At 61.3% G+C, this 25,000-nt stretch overlaps 1 protein-coding gene across 1 annotated transcript in view; it reads right to left on the bottom strand.

Annotated features, from left to right (window-relative positions):
- Positions 1-25,000, bottom strand: part of PITPNM3 (PITPNM family member 3) — an 87,270-nt gene that overhangs the window by 27,313 nt on the left and 34,957 nt on the right. The window contains 4 exon segments of the mRNA XM_074297717.1: positions 3,400-3,635; positions 5,159-5,235; positions 13,124-13,174; positions 24,930-25,000. The exon segment at positions 24,930-25,000 is cut by the window's right edge and continues 37 nt beyond it. Coding sequence (XP_074153818.1) covers positions 3,400-3,635; positions 5,159-5,235; positions 13,124-13,174; positions 24,930-25,000 — 435 coding nt within the window.

The following is a 25,000-nucleotide window of genomic DNA, read 5'->3' on the forward strand; positions in this document are numbered from 1 at the left end:
AGAGACAGAAGAGAGAGAGAGAGAGACAGAGAGAGAGAGACAGAGAGAGAGAGAGAGACAGAGAGACAGAGAGAGAGACAGAGACAGAAAGACAGAGACAGAAAGAGAGAGAGAGAGACAGAGAGAGAGAGACAGAGAGAGAGAGACAGAGAGAGAGACAGAGACAGAGAGACAGAGAGACAGAGAGAGACAGAGAGAGAGAGAGAGAGAGACAGACAGAGAGAGAGACAGAGACAGAAAGACAGAGACAGAAAGAGAGAGAGAGAGACAGAGAGAGAGAGACAGAGAGAGAGAGACAGAGAGAGAGACAGAGACAGAGAGAGAGAGAGAGAGAGAGAGAGAGACAGAGAGACAGAGAGACAGAGAGAGACAGAGACAGAGAGAGAGAGACAGAGAGAGAGAGAGACAGAGAGACAGAGAGACAGAGAGACAGAGAGAGACAGAGACAGAGAGACAGAGAGACAGAGAGACAGAGACAGAGACAGAGACAGAGACAGAGACAGAGAGAGACAGAGAGAGACAGAGACAAAGGGGGATGGAGGGAGGAAAACAAGACACAGAGATGGGGAAAGACAAGCGAGGGAAAGGAGCAGACAACGACAGAAAAAGCAATACAGGAAAAGAGACAGTTAGAGAGAAACAGAGAAGTAGGAGAGAGACACAGGGACGGGGGGAGATGGAGCACAAGAGTGCATCCATATTCGCCCTATCTACCCTTCTGGAAGGAGCTGTGACCCACAGCCCGGGATTTGGGCTAAGAGGCAGCAGAGCTCCACGACCCCGTGGCCAGGAGACTCGGAGTCACGGCCGAGCCCCTCCGGCAGTGACCACCAAGCACCCCCAGCAGGCTGGCCAGCAGGAGTCCGGGCCTCCTGCCCCGAAGGGCCAGGCTGCCTGTGGAGAGTAAGCCCCTCAAAGGCAGGGCCGGCCATCTTTGTCCCTGATCTCCACTGCTTCCGGAGGCCAGAGCCAGAGCGATGGCCCGGTGAACAGGGCACAGGATTGTCACCCAGAGAGGCGGGCAGCCTGGTCCCGTCTGGGGGCAATGCTAGCCCAGTGCTGTAACCGGGAGGCTGCCCCTCGGGGAAGTGCCCAAAACTGTCCATGAGTTCTAACACTTCATCCTGTCTGCTTCTGCCTGGGCACCGCCCTGCCCCGTCCCCTGAGCTGGGCCTCTGTCACCTCCTGGGAAGCTGCCCCTCCGAGCCATCCGCCCACGGTTTGCGGGCCCCTGTGCCCTTCTCCAAAGCAGACGGCACAAGGTCCAAGGCAGATCGCGGGCGCTCCACGGGCGGCTCCGAGCCCTCAGCGGCTGGCAGGCCGTCGCGGTCCGATTGCTGCCGACGGCCTGGCACCCCGCCTGCCCCCGCTCTCTGGACGTGGCCGGCAGAGCTCTGACCCTGGGCTGCCGCGGCCCTCCCGCTGCGGATGGCGGGAGGAGGAGGGGAGGGTGGGAGGCTCGGAGCCCAGACAGCAAAGCCACTGCAAGCCCCCCTCCTTCCTTCCAGACAGCAAAGCCACGGCGAGCCCCCCTCCTTCCTTCCAGACAGCAAAGCCACAGCGAGCCCCCCTCCTTCCTTCCAGACAGCAAAGCCACGGCGAGCCCCCCTCCTTCCTTCCAGACAGCAAAGCCAATGTGAGCCCCCCTCCTTCCTTCCAGACAGCAAAGCCACGGCGAGCCCCCCTCCTTCCTTCCAGACAGCAAAGCCACGGTGAGCCCCCCTCCTTCCTTCCAGACAGCAAAGCCGCGGCGAGCCCCCCTCCTTCCTTCCAGACAGCAAAGCCACGGCGAGCCCCCCTCCTTCCTTCCAGACAGCAAAGCCACGGTGAGCCCCCCTCCTTCCTTCCAGACAGCAAAGCCGCGGCGAGCCCCCCTCCTTCCTTCCGTCTGTCAGAGCCGGCTGCTCGGTCCCCAAGAGCCCACTCGGGGAGGAACCACTTCAATTACTGCCCGGCTTTTGAGTCTCCTCGGAGGGCTCCTGCCCTGGCAGCCTCTTTCAAGGTTTAATGCCCCATCAATCAATCCCTAATTCGTTAATAGCTGACTATTCATTAAGAATGCAAGGAATTCCGGGAGCCTACGTGCCCAGGCCCATCCCCGGGGCTCTAAGACCCAGGCCGGCAGCTGCCCGCTGTCCGAAGCCCTGGCCAGCCCACGGAGGAGGGCCGGGGCTGGAGGAAGACGCTCCGGGCTGCCCGGGTTCCTGATGTCTGGGCAGGCAGAGCCCGGCTTCTGGGAGCCACCGGGAGATGGGCGTCTTCCCGAGCCGGGCACGTGGGGGCGGGGGGGGGGGGGTGAGGGGACAGAGCCCCCAGGGGTTAGAGCAGGGTGGTGGGGAACGGGAGTGTGTGTGAGGGGGTGAGGGTGAGTGCCCATGCGTGTCCTAGGCGATGAGCGAGAGCTGGAAGGCAGGCCTCTAGGTGCCCCCCCTCCCCCCTGATAGAGCATCTCCGCAGGCCCCCACGAGGATGGGGGAGCCCATGGGGACTGAGGAAATGGAGGCCAGAGGCCCCAGAACCGATGGGAGGGGAGCTCGGGAGGAAGGGAAAGAGGGAGGCCGGGCTGGGGGCAGAGTTTCCGTTCAGACGGAGTCCCAGTTCCCTAAGCCTCTTGCCCCCGCTCCAGCCCATCAGTCCTTTGGGGTTGGGGGGGGCTGACTCCTGGAGGCCCCCAGCCCAGCCCAGGGTCTGGGGGTCACAAGCAGTGGGTCGGACTCCACGGGGAGCTCTGGCACGCGATCAGCCAGACACCGCTGCCGGAGGGGGAGGGGGCTGCTCCCTCTGCCACGAGCCCCCCAGCCCCAGCGGGGAGAGGTCTCCTCCCCGCCTGGCCGAGCTAACGCCCAGCAGTCCCAAGCCAAGGCCCAGCGTGGCCCGGCCTCTTCCTGCAGGCGCATCCTGGGCTGGGCTGGGGGTACAAGCCTTGCCCGCCACACTAACGTGGGGGCTTGGCGCGGGTGCTGCTGGGCAGCCTCCTCTCCCGGGGCCACGGATGGCTGACGGCGCCCATAGAGCTGCAGCCCCCCCCCCCCAGCTCTGTCCTGGGCAGCGCAGGCCGGGTACCACCCGGGGCAGGAGTCCGCCCTCCCCAGGGACAACCCGCTCCAGATCCCTCCCCCCCCTCCCCACCAGGCTCCTCCCACTCACCCCCCTCTCCTCTAGGAGCATCCCAGGCTGGGAACGAGACCCCAATCGACTTCCCTTGGACCACGCCCCGCAGACATGACTCCCCCAATGGGCAGCTGAGCGCAAAGAGCCCCGCCCTCCCCACCAAGGGTCTGCCCTCCTGCCACGAGGGTCCCAGAGCCCCCGCCCTCGGGACAACGCCTGCCCCCACTCCCAGCCCGGAAGGCAGTGACCCAGGGGACAGCCACGGCCAGACGGGCCCCGCCCACTTACTTGGAGATGAGGGAGAAGGCCTGGGAGCAGATGGCCGGGCAGGGCACGAACTGCGTGAGCACGCGGCCCAGAGCCGCGGGGAAGTGGGCGCGGGTCACCTTCTCCAGCACCGAGCTGAACGTGTGGATGTCGGCCGCCTTGCAGCCCGGGTCCCCGCTGCCCGTGTCCAAGATGTTGCCTCCGTGCAGCACCAAGAGCAGCACGTGCGTCCTGCAAGCCCGCTGCTGGGGGCCGCCCTGGGCGAGAGAGCGGCGGGTGAGGAAGGGGCCAGCGCGGCTCAGCCCCCCCCTCCCCGCGCTCGCGGGCTCCGGACACGATGGAGCCGGGAGGGAGGGGGCGCTGCTAACTGGGCACAGGAGGGGAAAGGAGAAAAGGAGGGAAGGGGAGAGGGAGAAAGGGGAGGGGGAGAGGGAGAAAGGGGGAGGGAAAGGGGAAGAGGAGGGAAGGGGAGAGGGAGAAGAGGGAGAGGGAGAGGGAGAAAGGGGAGAGGGAGAGGGAGAAAGGGGAGAGGGAGAAAGGGGGGAGGGAGAGGGAGAAAGGGGGGAGGGAGAGGGAGAAAGGGGAGAGGGAGAGGGAGAAAGGGGAGAGGGAGAAAGGGGGGAGGAGAGAAGGGGAGATAGGGGAGGGAAAGAGGGAAAGGAAGGAAAGGGAGTCATGGAAAGCTTCACTGAATTCTCTGCGGCCCCCTCTTCTCTCTGCCTCTGTCTCTCTCTATCCAGCTCCCTCTTCTCTGTCTCTGTCCAGCTCCCTCTTCTCTGTGTCTCTGAATAGCCCCCTCTGGCTCCTTATCTGTATCTCTGTTCAGTTCCCTCTTCCGTCTGCTTGTCTCTTTCTCTGTCTCTGTCCAGCCCTCCCTTCTCTCTACCTGCTTCTCGGTCTGGCCAGCTCCCTCTTTTCTGTTTCTGTCCAGCTCCTCTGTGTCCAACCCTCTCTTGTCTCTCCGGCTCCCTCTTCTGTCTCTCTCTCCGGCTCCCTCTTTTCTGTGTCTCTGGCCAGCTCCCTCTTCTCTGTCCAATCCCCTCTTCCCTCTGCTTGTCTCTGTCCAGCCCCCTGTTCTCTGTCTCTGGCCAGCTCCCTCTTCTGTATGTCTCTGAATAGCCCCCACCCCAGCCCAGAGCCCCCTCTTCTCTCTGTCTCTCACCTCACCCCCATCCCCAGTAGGGGCGCCATCTCTGCAGATGAGCACTAGCCCCAGCTCCCCCTCATCCATCAGCTGGCTGCTGAACACCCCCAGTCATGGCCCTCTGGCTCTTCGGACACACAGAGCTCACTGTCCCCTCGCGTCCCTTTAGGCCAGAGCCAGCCCCACCCCCCACCCCCCGCAGTCCCCGGCCTCCAGTCGCTCCTCCATTCAATCACCAGAAGAATCACCCCAGAGCGCAAGCCCAGGTGTGTTCAAGCCTGGCTGCAGAGCTGCCCCGGGGGGGGGGGGGGGTTGCTTTCTCCTTTGGGGATGAGGTTTGTACAGATGGGGGTCACAGGCACAGCCCACCTCCGGCCTGCACTGAGAAGCTCTGTGAGCAGAGCTACAGGGCCCCTCCCTCCCTCGGGTGCTCCATAGCTGGCATCCAAGGGTCTTTGCCAAGGGAAGAGGCCCTTCTGCACCTGGGACGCGACCCCGGCCCCCTCACAACCCCTCCGTGCGTCAGGGCCGGAGGCAGGGAGGCCGGCTGGGCGCAGACTAGGCCCCTGCCCCAGAGGGGCCTCCCCCTGCTCTGGAGGCCGCCGGCGTTGCGCAGGGACCTGCGGGACCACCCACCTCGGCATCTTCATGGATCTCGATGCTGCCTTGGGCTGGAAATTTCTGTCTTCTCAAAGAGACTCGGTACAGTTCTCCTGTGGCGAAGAGAGGAACAAGCAGGGGGAGTCTGTCACCGCTCGCACCTGGCACTTGGGCTCTGCCCACAGGGGTCCCGCCCGAGCTTGTGCCTTCCGGCCGACCCCAGAGGGAACTCCCTGTCAGGGAAGTCTGGGCTCTCGGGGCTTCTCCGGGAGCTGATTCCATCCCTCGCCCGGTGGTTCTCAAAGTGGGGTCATGGACTCCCGGGGGTCCCCAGAGTCAAACCGCCTTTCATAATAGTTCTGATGCCTCAACAAAAGCTCTTAATTGTTAAGGGAGACGGGGGGCTCCAGACCCCAGAGTGTGACCACTGCCACTCGGACGCTAGCTGAGGCTCAAATCCACGTCTCTATCCAGAGGCAGCCTCCCACCCCAGCCCAGAGGCCCGCGAGGCACACCATGCCATTGGCAGTCACCCGCCACTCGTGGAGGAAGCCAGCAGGGCCAGCCTTCTGTGAGGTGGCAGGACCAGGGAGGCTTTCCTAAAGAGCCCCCGCTGTCAGAGATGTCGCAGTGGCCCCCTCCCCGGTGTACTCCCCGGCCCCCACCCCCGTGTGCCGCCCAGGCCCCTCCCCCATGTACTCCCTGGCCCCCACCCCTGGGTGCTGGCCACACTGTCTTGGGCAGACCTCTGTCCCATCCCTGCTCCAATTGCACCAGACTTTCATTGAGTACCTGCTGAGGGCACAACTCCACCCCCGTCCTGCCCCACATCACCCTGGGAGCCACACAGAGGCGGCAGGAGCACTCAGGACCACGCCTAGGGTCTACAGGGAAGCTAGAAAGGGAACCATCATCCTCCCCGCTATTGTTCTCCCAGTCCTTGGTGCCAAGGCACAGATCCCCAGCCGTGGACCCCCAGCCACGGACCCCTAGCCATGGACCCCCAGCCGCGGACCCCCAGCCGCAGACCCCCAGCCACGGACTCTCAGCCGCGGACCCCCAGCCACGGACTCTCAGCCGCGGACCCCCAGCCACAAACTCTCAGCTGCGGACCCCCAGCCACGGACTCTCAGCCGTGGACCCCCAGCCACGGACCCCCAGCCGCAGACCCCCAGCCACAGACCAGCGAGCTGGTTTTCCCCACGCCTCATCAGGATGGGAAGTGACCCGGGGCCCCAAGAGCCTGGCACCCCACAACACAGGGCTGGGCGTCACCGCCCAAGACTCCTCCCCGGCGGGCTGACGGCAGGCCCCGGCTGAGCTCCGCTGGGCAGGCCACGAGGAGGCTTCTAGCGAGGGGCAGGAGGCGCCAGAGCCCGGCTCCCTCGGGTCCCCAATGAGCCCCTGACTATTCCCAACATGACTCCAAAGGTAGCTCGCCAGTTGCATAAGGTGGGAGCTCCCGGCTAGAGCCAAGAAAGAGGGTCAGGGGCACCAGGGAGCTTCACGGCTTCTTCCCTCGGCCAGGACGGCCTCTCCGTTCGCTTTGTTACAAAGGTGCCCGTGGCAGGGCCAGGGAGTGCCCGCGGTGGGAGCCGGGCTGCGACCTCCCACGGCCGAGTCCGCTCCCCGGCACCCGGCGCCTCCAGGAGCAGCGGCCGCCGGGATGACACCCCGCCCCCCAGCTGCAAGAAGGGCTATTTTTGCCCATTTTAATCACAGCCTTGGGAAGCACAAATCGTGTCTACCATTCCCCTAATTACCAGAGCATCACGGGGTCCTGGGTGGGCAGAAGGGCAGCAGGAGAGGGAGAGAGCCGCTCCCCTGCAGGGGGCCCCGCCCCGCTCAGGCTGTGTGCACTGACCCCACTCCCCACCCCTCGGGTTCATTGCCCCCCCACCATCTCCCGGCGCCCTCACCCATCTTGGGTTACTTGCCCCCCCAGACTCTCCCCACTTTCAAATGCAATCCCAGGCTCTCTTCAAGCTCCCCCCTCACCTCTCCTGGATTAATTGTCTCACACACACACAGTTACAGATACACCCACACACATACACTCTCACACACAGACACACACACACATAGACACAAACACACTCACACACACGCTCACATACAGACACACATAGACACAGACACACTCACACATACAGATACACACACACAGTCACACACACAATCACACAGTCACACACACACACTCACACATAGACACACACAGACACAGACACACACACAGTCACACTCACACACATAGACACAGACACACTCACACACACGCTCACATACAGACACACATAGACACAGACACACTCACACATACAGATACACACACACAGTCACACACACAATCACACAGTCACACACACACACTCACACATAGACACACACAGACACAGACACACACACAGTCACACTCACACACATAGACACAGACACACTCACACACACGCTCACATACAGACACACATAGACACAGACACACTCACACATACAGATACACACACACAGTCACACACACAATCACACAGTCACACACACACACTCACACATAGACACACACAGACACAGACACACACACAGTCACACTCACACACATAGACACAGACACACTCACACACAGACACACATAGACACACACAGACACAGACACACACACACTCACACATAGACACACACAGACACAGACACACACACAGTCACACTCACACACATAGACACAGACACACACACACTCACACATAGACACACACAGACACAGACACACACACACACTCACACATAGACACACACAGACACAGACACACACACAGTCACACTCACACACATAGACACAGACACACACACACACTCACACATAGACACACACAGACACACACACAGTCACACTCACACACATAGACACAGACACACACACACTCACACATAGACACACACAGACAGACACAGACACACACACAGTCACACTCACACACATAGACACAGACACACACTCACACACACGCTCACATACAGACACACATAGACACAGACACACTCACACATACAGATACACACACACAGTCACACACACAATCACACAGTCACACACACACACTCACACATAGACACACACAGACACAGACACACACACAGTCACACTCACACACATAGACACAGACACACATAGACACACACAGACACAGACACACACACAGTCACACTCACACACATAGACACAGACACACACACACACTCACACATAGACACACACAGACACAGACACACACACAGTCACACTCACACACATAGACACAGACACACACACACACTCACACATAGACACACACAGACACAGACACACACACAGTCACACTCACACACATAGACACAGACACACACACACACTCACACATAGACACACACAGACACACACACAGTCACACTCACACACATAGACACAGACACACACACACTCACACATAGACACACACAGACACACACACACACAGTCACACTCACACACATAGACACAGACACACTCACACACAGACACACATAGACACACACAGACACAGACACACACACAGTCACACTCACACACATAGACACAGACACACTCACACACAGACACACATAGACACACACAGACACAGACACACACACAGTCACACTCACACACATAGACACAGACACACACACACACTCACACATAGACACACACAGACACAGACACACACACAGTCACACTCACACACATAGACACAGACACACACACACTCACACATAGACACACACAGACACAGACACACACACAGTCACACTCACACACATAGACACAGACACACACACACACTCACACATAGACACACACAGACACACACACAGTCACACTCACACACATAGACACAGACACACACACACTCACACATAGACACACACAGACACACACACACACAGTCACACTCACACACATAGACACAGACACACTCACACACAGACACACATAGACACAGACACACACAGTCACACACACACACTCACACATACAGACACACAGACACAGACACACACAGTCACACTCACACATACAGACACACACACAATCACACACAGACACACACATGCTCACACTCACATACACTCACACACAATCACACACACTCACACATACAGACACACACACACAGTCACACACAGAGACACACAATCACACACACAGACACACATGCTCACACTCACACACACAATCACACACACAGTCACACAATCACACACAGTCACACTCACACATACAGACACACACAATCACACACACTCACACACACAGACACACATGCTCACACTCACACACACAATCACACACACACAGTCACACAATCACACACACAGTCACACACACAGACACACACACAGTCACACTCACACATACAGACACACACACACTCACACACACAATCACACACACACACTCACACACACACAGACACACCCCGGCCCAGGCTCTCTGGGCCACCTGCTGGTCCCGGGCCCACAGCCTCCTGGGAGCCACGGCCCGGTTCAGTGGTTAGACACTGCCCCTGAAGTCAGGAAGCTCCAAGCTCCTGGCGGCCTGAGGTCCTTCCTAGCATAGAGGCCCTTAGTGAGTCACCTTAGTGAGTCCGCAAACTGGGGTAACAGCCGCACCCCCTCCGCAGTTTGTTATGCCCAGCGCCTGGCGCTTATTCCTTTCCCCTCCCCTTCGCCCCCAAACGCAGCCCCTTTTCTGGCTCCTACCTCTGAGAGCTCCCGCCTGTCCCCTCCCACCCCTCCATCCAGCTCCGGCCCAGCTGGACCCCCCTTCCCCCGCCTCTTGGCCCCCTAAGTCCCCAGTGCCTGCTCTCCCAGTCGCCAAACCGGCTCCCAAGCCTGAGCCTCTTCCTCCCCTGCTCCCGGATCCTACCGGGGCCTTTGGGGCGAGAGGAAGGCCCCTCCCAAGGCAGCTCCAGCCCCCCCCCCCGTTATCTCCTCCCCCTCCTCATCTCTTAGTCTCTGAAGCCGGCGGTAAGGCCGGAGTTACCTCCCCTGGGACGGGCGTGTGGGGAGAGAGCAGAGGGAAAGCCGCTCGGTTGCCAGCCCCGGCGTGGATTCCACGACATGCGTGGGGGAGACGCGAGGAACATGCCGCCATTGCCCACCCGGCTCGCCTCCCCACCCCAGCTTGATTCTGGGGCTCAATTCAATGAATTGATATGAATTCAACGAGTAGACTGTGCCCTTGCGGGACATCGAGGCCCTCTGTGTTGCGGGGGCTGCAGCATGGGGGGGGGGGGCAGCTAGGGCCCGAGAGGGAGGCTGCAAACCCGGCACTGGCCGCGGCGCCACCGGGTCACTCCCAGGGCCCCTGCGGGGAAATCACGGCTCCTCCGCCAGCTGCTCCCCCCCACACACACGCCGGGACCGGTCCGTCAGGACAAATGCGCTCCCACTGCCCCGCCGGCATATCAGCAACCCCAAATGCGCCCCGACGCACCCGGCGGGGAGGGAAATGGGAAAACAGGGCAGAGCCCCTGACGGAAAGGGACAGAAGGAGAGGGAAGGGGAAAGGGAGGGAGGGGAGAGAAATAGAGGGAGACAGAGACACAGAGAGACACAGAGAAACTCCCTGGGGAGGGGGCAGGGAGGTTCAGAAAGCCAAGGCCAGGCTGGGGCTGAGAGAGCAGAGGGGGCTGTGGGCGGCTCTGTCCCGGGGAGATGTGTCTGCTCGGATTTGGGCCGTGCACTCTGTGTCTGTCCTGGCTTTGGGTCTATGCGTGCTGGGGTGTGTGTGTGTGTGTGTGTGTGTGTGGTGAGTGTCCATGTGTGGCTATATGGGGGTGGCTCTGCCTGAGCCCTCCCACCCCCAGGGGGCATCAGGAGTCCCAGTTCCCCAGGGACTCTCCTCAGCGCCGGCCCAGGAGGGATAGAGGTGGGCAAGGGCCCCACCGAGGGCACCGGGCTGCCAGGCTGATCCCTCCTGGCTCTGGACCGGCCCAAGCTTGTTAACTCTGGGTCCAGCCCGGGCCTGCATGAGAGGCGCCCGTGCACCTACAATGTCCTTGGCGAGTGGCCACCAGCCCTGGGAGAGCCCTGATCCATGCGGGGGCTGGGGGTGCCCACAGGGGCCTCTGCTTGCCTTCCAGCCCAGAGTTTGGCTTTGGGTTTCATCCTTCCCCCCCTAGCCGGGTTCCCGTCCCAGGCCTCTCCACTTCTGTCATCATCCCTGGCTCTCTCTTAGGATTGGGCCAAAGGGCTTTGACCCCCCCCCCCTTGAGCCTGGTGGCTCTCTGTGATGGTGAGTCTCCGCTCTGTTCAGAGCCCAGCCCAGCCAACATGTAGCCAGGAGCCCAGGCTGGCTCACTCTAGCCGTGGGCTCAGCCTGGCTCATATTGTAGCCAGGAGCCCGGCTAGCCCACCCTATAGCCAGGAGCCCAGCTAGCCCACCCTGTAGCCAGGAGCCCGGCCAGCCCATGCCATGGCCTGGAGCCCGGCTAGCCACCCTGTAGCCAGGAGCCCAGCTAGCCCATGCCATGGCCTGGAGCCCGGCTAGCCCACCCTGTAGCCAGGAGCCCAGCTAGCCCATGCCATGGCCTGGAGCCCGGCTAGCCCACCCTGTAGCCAAGAGCCCGGCTAGCCCACCCTGTAGCCAGGAGCCCAGCTAGCCCATGCCATGGCCTGGAGCCCGGCTAGCCCACCCTGTAGCCAGGAGCCCAGCTAGCCCATGCCATGGCCTGGAGCCCGGCTAGCCCACCCTGTAGCCAAGAGCCCGGCTAGCCCACCCTGTAGCCAGGAGCCCAGCTAGCCCACCCTGTAGCCAGGAGCCCAGCTAGCCCATGCCATGGCCTGGAGCCCGGCTAGCCCACCCTGTAGCCAAGAGCCCGGCTAGCCCATGCCATGGCCTGGAGCCCGGCTAGCCCACCCTGTAGCCAAGAGCCCGGCTAGCCCACCCTGTAGCCAGGAGCCCAGCTAGCCCACCCTGTAGCCAGGAGCCCAGCTAGCCCATGCCATGGCCTGGAGCCCGGCTAGGCCACCCTGTAGCCAAGAGCCCGGCTAGCCCACCCTGTAGCCAGGAGCCCGGCTAGCCCATGCCATGGCCAGGAGCCCGGCTAGCCACCCTGTAGCCAGGAGCCCGGCTAGCCCATGCCATGGCCTGGAGCCCGGCTAGCCCACCCTGTAGCCAGGAGCCCGGCTAGCCACCCTATAGCCAGGAGCCCAGCTAGCCCACCCTGTAGCCAGGAGCCCGGCTAGCCCACCCTGTAGCCAGGAGCCCAGCTAGCCCATGCCATGGCCAGGAGCCCGGCTAGCCACCCTGTAGCCAGGAGCCCGGCTAGCCCATGCCATGGCCTGGAGCCCGGCTAGCCCACCCTGTAGCCAGGAGCCCGGCTAGCCACCCTATAGCCAGGAGCCCAGCTAGCCCACCCTGTAGCCAGGAGCCCGGCTAGCCCACCCTGTAGCCAGGAGCCCAGCTAGCCCACCCTGTAGCCTGGAGCCCAGCTAGCCCATGCCATGGCCTGGAGCCCGGCTAGCCCACCCTGTAGCCAGGAGCCCCGAGCTGCCTCCTTCAGAGACCTTCCTTGGATCGGGGACACGTGATGCCCGTTGGTGCCGGGAGGACACGGGCAGGACGCAGAGAACCTTTCTGTGGAGGCCGAGGGGACAGGACAAGCGGGAGCTCTCAGCTCCAGGAGCCGGAGCAGGGCGGGGGGTCCTTCTCCCTGACTACTCCTTGGCACACAGGACAGCCTCATGCTGGGGAAGTCCCGGAGCTGAGCCAGCTCCAGACCCCCTGGGCCCAGAGGCCCCGGGAACCGCCGGGATCCCGGCAGACCTTGCAGCCCTGGCTCTCCCTTCTCCAACGCCTCTGAGCTCCCGAGTCTGGGAGGACCCCTGCACCCCAGCTCCCGAGAAACCCAAGCCGGGCGGCCATTCCCGTGCCGGGGAGAATAGCCAGGAAACGGCCGCATCCCTGGACAAGCCCTTCAAAGAGATCAAAGCCGCACTCACGCTGTTTTTCCTGAAGGACGCTGGATGTGCAGAGGCCAGAGCCCGGATCTCCTGTGGGGGGACACAAAGGGAGCCACATTAGGACTCTGGCTCTTAGCCTGGGCTTTTCTGTACCCAAAGAGGGCAGGTCCCGAGTGAGACCCGATAGGATCCCTCCCTTGCCCTCCCTTCCCCTGGTATCTCATCCATTTCCCTTTCCTCCCTGGTACCGTCCATCGGAACCCAGGCAGGAGGGGGCGGGGCAGCCAGACAGCTGCAGGAAGTGTCAGAAGGTGCGCGGGGAAGGGGGAACTTGGGGGGGCAGTGCAGAGCCCAGGTGAAGGGGAGGCTCCACAGCCTGATAAGATGACCAGAGGCACAAAACGCCCTACGAGGCAGCCGGCCCCTGCCCTCGGGACACCGAAGCAGAGCCCCCCTTGAGGCCCATGTCGGGGCAGCTCCTTGGGGGCAGCAGAGGCGAGCACTGCCCCCCCCAAGAGCCCCCAACCCCGAGCCGAGCCACCGCTGCCCGCCAAAAAAACCTCTCTGGCCAAAATAAGCCCCAGGGCTTCCTGAGTCAGCTCAGGGAGGGAGGGAGAGGGAGGAGGGCCTGAGAGAGTGCCCTTCTTCGGGCCTTTTTACTGCCTGGGGGCAGGGAGCAAAGGGGGGGGCGGGCCCCGGTCAGGGGGAGAACCGGACACGAGCCCCAGGATGCCGAGACTGAGCCTCTCTGTAGCCAGCCCCAAGGAGAGATGAGGTAAGCCGTTGCCATGGAACCAGGAAAGGAGGGGAGCAGGGAAGCAGCCGCTGCCCTGGGCTACCGCCATCACCTGCTTGGACCACGGAGGGCCTGGCCTGAGGAAGTGCCCAGAGGCAAGGAGCCTGGCCCCCAAGCGCTCCTGTCCGGCCCTCGCCCGGGACACGGGAGCCAGTGGAGATCCAGGAGAGGAAAAACCAAGCCCAAGAGGCGCCCCCCAAACACCGCCCCCTCGGCAGGAGGAAGCCTTCCCGCTGCCACCGCTCGTCCTGACACTTCTCACACTTGTCTGGGAAGGAGCCGAGATGCTGGGGTGAGACTGAACCCGGAGGCAAGCAGGGAAAGCAAATGAGTCTGGCTCCTGGGGGCCTGGGGGTGCCCATCTCCCAGAGGGAGACGCCAGTGCCCGATGGGGGTGTGTGGCCGGTGCCAGGCCCTTGAGCCCGGAAGACTTAGAATGAAAGGATCAGGCGGAAGCTGAGCCAGGAGGCTGGGCCCAGATCCTGTGGCTGCTGCTGAGCCCCAGCAGCTGAGCCCCAGAGGCTGAGCTGAGCCCCTCCTGCTGCTGAGACCCAGAGGCTGAGCTGAGCCCCTCCTGCTGCTGAGACCCAGAGGCTGGGCCCCAGAGGCTGAGCTGAGCCCCTCCTGCTGCTGAGACCCAGAGGCTGAGCTGAGCCCCTCCTGCTGCTGAGACCCAGAGGCTGAGCTGAGCCCCTCCTGCTGCTGAGACCCAGAGGCTGGGCCCCAGAGGCTGAGCTGAGCCCCTCCTGCTGCTGAGACCCAGAGGCTGAGCTGAGCCCCTCCTGCTGCTGAGACCCAGAGGCTGAGCTGAGCCCCTCCTGCTGCTGAGACCCAGAGGCTGGGCCCCAGAGGCTGAGCTGAGCCCCTCCTGCTGCTGAGACCCAGAGGCTGAGCTGAGCCCCTCCTGCTGCTGAGACCCAGAGGCTGGGCCCCAGAGGCTGAGCTGAGCCCCTCCTGCTGCTGAGACCCAGAGGCTGAACCCCAGAGGCTGAGCTGAGCCCCTCCTGCTGCTGAGACCCAGAGGCTGAGCTGAGCCCCTCCTGCTGCTGAGACCCAGAGGCTGGGCCCCAGAGGCTGAGCTGAGCCCCTCCTGCTGCTGAGACCCAGAGGCTGAACCCCAGAGGCTGAGCTGAGCCCCTCCTGCTGCTGAGACCCAGAGACTGAGCTGAGCCCCTCCTGCTGCTGAGACCCAGAGGCTGAACCCCAGAGGCTGAGCTGAGCCCCTCCTGCTGCTGAGACCCAGAGGCTGAGCTGAGCCCCTCCTGCTGCTGAGACCCAGAGGCTGAGCTGAGCCCCTCCTGCTGCTGAGATCCAGAGGCTGAGCTGAGCCCCTCCTGCTGCTGAGACCCAGAGGCTGGGCCCCAGAGGCTGAGCTGAGCCCCTCCTGCTGCTGAGACCCAGAGGCTGGGCCCCAGAGGCTGAGCTGAGCCCCTCCTGCTGCTGAGACCCAGAGGCTGAACCCCAGAGGCTGAGCTGAGCCCCTCCTGCTGCTGAGACCCCAGAGGCTGAGCTGAGCCCCTCCTGCTGCTGAGACCCCAGAGGCTGAGCTGAGCCCCTCCTGCTGCTGAGACCCAGAGGCTGGGCCCCAGAGGCTGAGCTGAGCCCCTCCTGCTGCTGAGACCCAGAGGCTGGGCCCCAGAGGCTGAGCTGAGCCCCTCCTGCTGCTGAGACCCAGAGGCTGAGCTGAGCCCCTCCTGCTGCTGAGACCCAGAGGCTGGGCCCCAGAGGCTGAGCTGAGCCCCTCCTGCTGCTGAGACCCAGAGGCTGAACCCCAGAGGCTGAGCTGAGCCCCTCCTGCTGCTGAGACCCAGAGACTGAGCTGAGCCCCTCCTGCTGCTGAGACCCAGAGGCTGAACCCCAGAGGCTGAGCTGAGCCCCTCCTGCTGCTGAGACCCAGAGGCTGAGCTGAGCCCCTCCTGCTGCTGAGACCCAGAGGCTGAGCTGAGCCCCTCCTGCTGCTGAGACCCAGAGGCTGAGCTGAGCCCCTCCTGCTGCTGAGATCCAGAGGCTGAGCTGAGCCCCTCCTGCTGCTGAGACCCAGAGGCTGGGCCCCAGAGGCTGAGCTGAGCCCCTCCTGCTGCTGAGACCCAGAGGCTGAACCCCAGAGGCTGAGCTGAGCCCCTCCTGCTGCTGAGACCCCAGAGGCTGAGCTGAGCCCCTCCTGCTGCTGAGACCCAGAGGCTGAGCTGAGCCCCTCCTGCTGCTGAGACCCAGAGGCTGGGCCCCAGAGGCTGAGCTGAGCCCCTCCTGCTGCTGAGACCCAGAGGCTGGGCCCCAGAGGCTGAGCTGAGCCCCTCCTGCTGCTGAGACCCAGAGGCTGAACCCCAGAGGCTGAGCTGAGCCCCTCCTGCTGCTGAGACCCCAGAGGCTGAGCTGAGCCCCTCCTGCTGCTGAGACCCAGAGGCTGAGCTGAGCCCCTCCTGCTGCTGAGACCCAGAGGCTGAACCCCAGAGGCTGAGCTGAGCCCCTCCTGCTGCTGAGACCCAGAGGCTGAGCTGAGCCCCTCCTGCTGCTGAGACCCAGAGGCTGGGCCCCAGAGGCTGAGCTGAGCCCCTCCTGCTGCTGAGACCCAGAGGCTGAACCCAGAGGCTGAGCTGAGCCCCTCCTGCTGCTGAGACCCAGAGACTGAGCTGAGCCCCTCCTGCTGCTGAGACCCAGAGGCTGAACCCCAGAGGCTGAGCTGAGCCCCTCCTGCTGCTGAGACCCAGAGGCTGAGCTGAGCCCCTCCTGCTGCTGAGACCCAGAGGCTGAGCTGAGCCCCTCCTGCTGCTGAGACCCAGAGGCTGAGCTGAGCCCCTCCTGCTGCTGAGATCCAGAGGCTGAGCTGAGCCCCTCCTGCTGCTGAGACCCAGAGGCTGGGCCCCAGAGGCTGAGCTGAGCCCCTCCTGCTGCTGAGACCCAGAGGCTGGGCCCCAGAGGCTGAGCTGAGCCCCTCCTGCTGCTGAGACCCAGAGGCTGAACCCCAGAGGCTGAGCTGAGCCCCTCCTGCTGCTGAGACCCCAGAGGCTGAGCTGAGCCCCTCCTGCTGCTGAGACCCAGAGGCTGAGCTGAGCCCCTCCTGCTGCTGAGACCCAGAGGCTGGGCCCCAGAGGCTGAGCTGAGCCCCTCCTGCTGCTGAGACCCAGAGGCTGGGCCCCAGAGGCTGGGCCCCAGAGGCTGAGCTGAGCCCCTCCTGCTGCTGAGACCCAGAGGCTGGGCCCCAGAGGCTGAGCTGAGCCCCTCCTGCTGCTGAGACCCAGAGGCTGAACCCCAGAGGCTGAGCTGAGCCCCTCCTGCTGCTGAGACCCCAGAGGCTGAGCTGAGCCCCTCCTGCTGCTGAGACCCAGAGGCTGAACCCCAGAGGCTGAGCTGAGCCCCTCCTGCTGCTGAGACCCAGAGGCTGAGCTGAGCCCCTCCTGCTGCTGAGACCCAGAGGCTGAGCCCCAGAGGCTGAGCTGAGCCCCTCCTGCTGCTGAGACCCAGAGGCTGAGCTGAGCCCCTCCTGCTGCTGAGACCCAGAGGCTGGGCCCCAGAGGCTGAGCTGAGCCCCTCCTGCTGCTGAGACCCAGAGGCTGGGCCCCAGAGGCTGAGCTGAGCCCCTCCTGCTGCTGAGACCCAGAGGCTGAGCTGAGCCCCTCCTGCTGCTGAGACCCAGAGGCTGGGCCCCAGAGGCTGAGCTGAGCCCCTCCTGCTGCTGAGACCCAGAGGCTGAACCCCAGAGGCTGAGCTGAGCCCCTCCTGCTGCTGAGACCCCAGAGGCTGAGCTGAGCCCCTCCTGCTGCTGAGACCCAGAGGCTGAGCTGAGCCCCTCCTGCTGCTGAGATCCAGAGGCTGAGCTGAGCCCCCTCCTGCTGCTGAGACCCAGAGGCTGGGCCCCAGAGGCTGAGCTGAGCCCCTCCTGCTGCTGAGACCCAGAGGCTGGGCCCCAGAGGCTGAGCTGAGCCCCTCCTGCTGCTGAGACCCAGAGGCTGAGCTGAGCCCCCTCCTGCTGCTGAGACCCAGAGGCTGGGCCCCAGAGGCTGAGCTGAGCCCCTCCTGCTGCTGAGACCCAGAGGCTGAGCTGAGCCCCTCCTGCTGCTGAGACCCAGAGGCTGAGCTGAGCCCCTCCTGCTGCTGAGACCCAGAGGCTGAACCCCAGAGCCTGAGCTGAGCCCCTCCTGCTGCTGAGACCCCAGAGGCTGAGCTGAGCCCCTCCTGCTGCTGAGACCCAGAGGCTGGGCCCAGATCCTGCTCTGCTGCTAAGCCCCAGAAGTTGCTCCTGGAGCCTCTGTGGGGCTTCTCTAACGGGATTCAGGCTGTACCCCAAAGACGGGTGGTCATAGAAACTGTTATGAGGGAAAGCAGGCCCTGGGTTTCTGCAGAGGGAGTCTGCGAGGAGGGAAGGACACATGAAACTGCATCTCTGGATGAGCGGCCTTGGAGTCCTGGAAATTTGTGCAAGAGGATGTGTATGAGAGGCTGGGGATTGTGGCGGGGGGAGCCAGGACAGAGCTGAGAGGGTGGAGGAGGCTGGCAGACCGGGACCTGTCACTATTCCCCGCTGTGAGCCACAGCCACCTGGTCTTCCCTAACCCAAGAGAAAAGGGGACTTCCAGGCTCAGGAAGGGCCATGTGGAGTGCCTGGGACAAGAGCCTGCAGGGAAGGCAGCTGACCAGGGCCGAGCCCAGAGCGGTCTCCCTGACCCACTGACAAGCCTGGTTCTGACTCCCGGGGCCCCGCAGAGCACGGCCTCCTCAGTCCAGTTCCTTCTGTGAGGGGTCACGTCCAGGGACAAAAAGGGGGTGCTTGGAACTCTGGTTGGACCTCAGATCTCAGTAAGACCCTACATCCGCACGTCCTGGGCTCTGGGCTCTGCATCCCAGGAAGAACGTGGTCAAGCTAGAGTGACCAGTGAACAAGGTGGTGAAGGGCCTTGGGATCCTGCCAGACGAGAATCATCTCTGGCAGTTACGGCTCGGAGCAGGGCTGTCTGCCACAAAACGTGCCCACCACAAAATGCCACTTCTGGGGAAGTGCCAGCACCTGTGCTTTTGTTGGTTAAGAAGCCCCCGTGACAGCAGGTCCTTGCAGCGGGAGGGGCGGAGGCCAGTGTGGCCGGCCAGCCTCAGCAGTGGTCTGGGAGGCTGCCAGCTGGATGTGGGCCTCCCCTCCGAGCTCCCCGAGCCTCTTCCCCAGGGTGAAGGCACGCTCAGGGCAGCCCGGGGTCCACACCCCCCTGCAGGGGCCGTCAGGGAAGCTCCAGCCGGCTGAGCCCTCAATGCCGCCCTCTGCTTCTCGCCCTGTAGACGTCAGCCGCGAGGCTGCGGGCTCCTTCTGGGCTCATTACTAGGGTTCTGGGCTCAACCCCACGCTATTTCTGACATCCCTCTTGAGATTTCCATCCGCCTGCCTCTTATCTCCCTGGCTTTGCCTGAGATCTGGGCTCCACAGCCATCCAGCCGAAGCCCCGGGGAGTTCAGTAATTACTGAAAACCACAGCAGAGCCTGCTGGGCGGAGAGCTCTGGGAGCTTTTCCATCACTGCCTTGCCTTCTTTACAGAACAGAAGCGATCCTGACAAGCTGCTTGTCGAGTGTGTCTGCACACAGGGTCCAATATTGCCACTGACTTTCACGAAATCATTAGATTGTTTTCGGGGGGGGGGGCGTGCAATAAAACCCCATTTAATTGGAAACAGTGTCACACCAGAAAGATGAGAATGGCACAATGAAACACTGAGCATACTTCCAGCCTGGTGGAGGAGTGTTTTTCACCAGAAGTTCCCTGCAGATATTACCAATTAAAACACAGCTTACAGTGAACAAGCTAATCTTCCCCCTCAAAGGGTCAGGCTGGGTCTGAGATGTGAAAGTCTGCTGCGGGGGGAGCTGTCCAGCATGGAGGCAGGAAAAGAAAAGGGGAGCAGAGGGAGGGGCGACAAAGGAGGGGAAGGGAGGGAGAGGGGGAGGAAGAAAAGGAAGAGGGAGAGGGAAAGGGGGAGGGGAGGGAAAGAAAGGACAGGGAAGGAGAAGGGCAGGGAGAAGAGGGAAAGAGAAAGGAGAAGTCCTCCTTGTGATGGAGGGTGTCAATTACTACCAAAAGAGAGCGTATACATGTTCAACTCAAAGGTTGCCTCTGCCAACGTGACTGACTAGGATCTGAAAACATGTGACCAAAAAGGGATGGCAGCCAGGAGAAGTAAGGTGAAGAGAGGGGGCTGTCCCGAGGGAGTCCTCGGGGCTGGTCCCAGGAAGATTTGGGGGCCATATCGATGCCGCCTGGGAGAGCTAGAACCAGAGCGGGCACTGGCCACAGAGAAGGGCGATGTCCCCACTTGTCCCAGCCGTTAAGAGAATTAAGTTGATTTGCTCCCTCGACTGGCAAACTGGGTTTTGATTCCAAATCCATCGCAAGAGGAAAGTTAGGAAAGGAAGAACAGGTCGCACCAGAGTAACCCCGTTTCCTTTTTGGGTGGGGTTACTAGACCAGGAGATCCAGGGCGAGGCTTTAAAAATAGTTCACCTAGATTTTGGCAAAGCATCTGACAGAGCCTCGTGCCAGCCTCTCATAACCAGGATGGAGGGAGACGGCCTGAACCGAAACACGCTGGACTGCGCCCGAAAATCCAGAGCCAGAGGGTGGCGGTGAAGTGCTCAGGTCTCCGGGGGAGCGCCGCGGGGAACCGTTCCCTGATACGTGGGGTTGTGCTCTACGTGTTATCAATGACTTGCTTAAAGGCATAAGAGGCAAACTGCTTGAAACTGCAAACAACAGAGTCAGCTCAGAATGTCACTCAGGAACCCGAAAGGCTGTGACAGGCAAGCCTAGGAGGCAAAAATTAACAAGAGCAAATCGTCCGTCTGCTCAAATGGGAGACCTCCTTGCTCAAGTCAAGAAGCATTGATTAAGCACCTACTATGTGCTGAGCACTGACAGCAGAGGGTCACTGAAGATATGGCACAAGCCCCACGATCACTGCACTTGGAGGACTTTCCCCATGGGACCCTGTGTGCATTTGGGGGGAGGGATGGGAGATCCAGTTAGTTGGACCTCTGAGGGTGTCTGTGGAAATAAGTGAACAAAGCAAGAAGCATGGGAAGGATTTGGATGAGCCCCAGCTTAATGCTGAAGGAAACTATTCTCCTTCGGGACCCCAAAGTCAGGAGGGCAGGTGCAATCCTCAGGAGCCTGCGGATTTGTGGTGGAAGGGGGAGGGGGGAGGACTAGGGGAGCTTAGAGCTGATGGGGCCGGCCAAAGCAGAGTCTTCTTTCACTTACTGGAAACCTAGACCTGTGTCTTCTAGCCCCAAGATCTCAGCCATGCCCTCCTCAGGACCCTAGGCAAGTATGGTGGGCTGATGGGCAGCATTAGGACCCTCTCCAGCTGTGGTCCAGAGAAGACTTCCCTGAGGACCATCCATAAAAGCCCCTGCACCAGGTGTCAGATTCCCACCATCCCTGGGAAGATGCTCACCCCCTCATCCAGCACTGTTTTTCTCTGGGGGAGGGGCAGAAGCCGGGGGTGCAGAATCAACATCCCACAGCTCCTGTCAGGAACGTGACGACTGATGACTAATACTCACGCATTTCTCCCCTTACCACGGCCCGGCCGCCTCCTCCTTCCTGTCTGCCTGAGGTGCTCGCTCCCCTTAGACTGCCTGTCATATTGGGGGGCCAATAGTTCTTAATGAAGAATCTGTCATGGAAGAGTGAGTTAATAAGCAATGTCCCGTGCGCAATGGATGCCTCTGGATCTGGTCCCACGAGCCCTGAGCCCTGGACCCCAGACCAGAGCCGCCTTGGAGTGGGAGGGAGGGAGGGAGCGTGGAAAAGGGTCCAGGAGGAGAAGCTCCAGCACAGGAGCCCAAAGTGACTTTTCAGTGTGAACACGATGACCTCTAAGTCTCCAGTGTGCAGGTCTGAAGGGCTGGAGGTGATAGAAGGAAATCTGGGGAGGCTCCACAAGTGTAGCCCCCCCCCATCCCAGTGGAAGTCTATTTAGTGGCCAAGAATGAGCCACTAAGGAAGAGCTGCAGCTGTGACAGTCCCAGCACTGGCTTAGCAAGCTGGACACCTCCCTGAACCTGGGCCAGTGCCGGCAGGGAAGACTGGAGAGGCGAAAAACCACGTGACTTCTTCCCCTCGCCACTAAAACCACATGACTTTTCCCCCCTCCACTACAACGCATCTTTCCCTTGCCCAAGATGCCCCCGTGCCTCCCTGGAGGGAACCTGGCACCAGGAGCCCTGGCTGCTTTGCACCTTTGCACAGTGCTCCAGCCTTCCTGGCAGGAACAGATGGTCGGGAGGCGGTCAGGGTGGATAGAAGGGGATGCTCAGTGCTAGCACCTTCCCTTCCTCAGTGATCTAGAGCTTGTGCGTTCTGAGGGACCCTGCTTCCGCCCTCCTTTAAGTCCCTGGTGCCCGCACACAGATGGTGCTTCCGAATGTTGGCTGGCTGCCTCAGGGGGGAGGGGCTCGTGAGATGGTTTCAGCCCAGGAATTCATGGCAGCTTGCACCCCAGAGCCAGGGCTCAAAGATGAGTGCGCTCGGTCCAGCAGGACTCAGTCTCTGGAGATCTGGTGGTGTGAAGGATGCCGAGGCACGGCCGACAGCAAGGAGACGTCCGGAATGACCCACTTCAGACAAGAGCAGGGAGGAGTTTCAAATGGCCCAGAATGAGGCAATCAATGGGTAAGCCACCATGGCTCTGCCCTTCGGGTCTTAGAAATCACCCTTGTGTCCTGGCCATGGATGCTAGGAATGAGGGACAGATTACGGAAATGAAAGTCTGGGACCTAGCCTGGACTCTGCAAGCAAACCCAACCTCCGGGAAAGCCGGCTTCCTGGAGCTGCAGGCTCCCCCTCAGCCAACATCCCTCCCGAGGCTTTTTATTGTTATAACTCATGTTTACATAAAGGGCTTAGGAGCACCTTCCTCCCTCAGCCCATTACTCAGTAGACCAAGGAGTCTCCCAACCCCTCTCTGACCTGAGGAAGGAGAGAGAAGAGAACTGAGAGGGTGAGAGAATGAGGAGGAGGGGAGAAGGGGAAAGGGAGAAAGGAGAAAGGGGAAAGGGAGAAGAAAAGGTGAAGAGAGGGGATGGCGGTGGAAGGACCCCAGAGTGAGATGAGCCAGCTGCTGAGAGAGGGGGAGGCCCTGACCCTGGAGGGCTTCAAGCAAAGGCTAGACAGCCACTGATCAGATGTTGTAAGAGGGACTTTTGCATTTCTGCCAGCTCTGAGAATTTGGGGGGGGATTCTGAGGAAAGAAAGGAGAGCTGGAGGAAGAAGAGAAAAGGAAGGGAACAGGCATAAAGGGGAAAGGAGAAGGGTCTATTCTGAGGAGGGGGCTGCAAAGAGGCCCCATCCTGGCTGCTTCCTCCTGCAGGCTTCAGGCTGTTCATATGTGTGTGTCCTGTTTGTATTGTGCATGAACGTGTGTTCCCTAGTGTGAGTGTGCTCATGTGAACAAGACTGACCAACAGTGCCTTCGAATGGCCTGCTTCCTGGTTCTCTCCCCCTCTTGGCCAGGAGGAAAGTGAGCAGTAAAGGAAGGAGTGTCCGAGCACCCCTCCGAGAAGCTGGGCATGAGCCAGCACGGGGACTTTTACTGGGCCACTGCCCTGGCTGCTTTCTCTCGCTAATGAACTAGCTGCACATTGGACAGTTAATGAGGAGAAAGGAGTCTATTAAGCCTGGGCTACCTGAGGCAGATCCTAATGGAGGGCTGCCTGCATCTTGTAAACAATGATTTAGGCCACATCAGGTCATTGGATGTGAGTCATCCAGTCACCATTTAGCCCTAGATACAAATGTCCCCACGTCCATCTGGACTGAATGCTGCTCCTTTGGCAAGGTCGTGATACGGGGCCAGGGACGGACAGAAGGCCGTGGTCAGCTGACACATCAGAGTGGCCAGCCCCTGACTGTGCTACTAGGGGAATGAGGAGGGGAGGACTCTGGGTCCACAAGCGCCCTAGGTCCTGCCCTCTGGCACTCGAGAAGCACACTCTCCCTGGCAGAGCCCTCCTCAGAGCGGAGGTGGGGAGACAGGGAATGAAGTGCCATCCATCTCTGTCCTCCGAGCATCTCCAGGCACCCAGACAGATAACCAAACGGGGCGCCAGCCCACCAGCCCAAGAACGGGGGGAAGGGCAGCGCCCATGAGCTGGGAAAGCCCAGGCTGCTACAGAGAGAGCCTTGGTGGAGCCAGGGCATGTGGCTGCACAAGCAGGACGCCAATAAGGAGAGGCTTCCAGGGGAGGGATCCAGACAGGCATTGGTGAGCAGGGCACATCCCAAGAAGGACAAGAGAGACACCAGGCCCCAGGAAGAGCGGGCTGGGGCCAGGTCACAGAAACCAAGGGCTGTGAACACCACCCCACACTTTAAGTCCTTGCCTTGCCTTGCCAGGTTTACAAGTAGACAGCAAACACAACCAGAAGAGCTTGGGGACGGACTGGCTGAAAGTCAGCCAGGGAAGAGCAAGCTGGGAGGCCCCAGGGAGGGGCCGCAAACAGGAGGACTGGGTGGGAGAGCATTAAAGACCTGATACCCCGGCTCAATTAAGGAACCCAGAGCAGGGACTGCTGCTGGGCGAGGGGCCTCTGAGAGCACAGTGAAAAGCCCTGAGGGCTGCCCTCCCGGTCCTGACCTGACCCCGCAGGCACTTAGCCCACCGTCCCACCTCCCCACCCCACCCCATTAGGCTGCAGCTCATCTGTATTATCTGTGTTTAGCTCTCTGTGGACACGTTCCCCTTGGCAGGGTGCCAGCTCCTTAAAGGAGGAGATGGCTCCAGTCTCATCTTGGTGTTCTCCAGTGACTGGCAGCTGACTAATACTGTTGAATGATCGAGTGATTCTATGATTCTGAAGGGGCCACAACAGGACCATCTGAGCTGGCATTTCCCTTAAGCCCAAAGGCAGGTTTGTTCAGGGTCTAGGGCAGGGCCAGAATTCATGGAGGGAAGGAAGAGTTCCCTATAGTACCCAAGCACTTGAGGAAGGAGCAGCCATGCAGGGATCCAGAGGTTTTTCTTCTCCCCCGGTGCCAAGGCAGGGGGTGAAGGGGCGGGCACAAGCTCACCTGGAGTCTCATCTAGCTTCCCCATCGTCTCAATCTGCTCCACGAGGTCGTTGGAGTTCCACTGACTCATG

Source organism: Sminthopsis crassicaudata, chromosome 3 (genome assembly GCF_048593235.1).
Source record: "Sminthopsis crassicaudata isolate SCR6 chromosome 3, ASM4859323v1, whole genome shotgun sequence".
Lineage (NCBI taxonomy): Eukaryota > Metazoa > Chordata > Mammalia > Dasyuromorphia > Dasyuridae > Sminthopsis > Sminthopsis crassicaudata.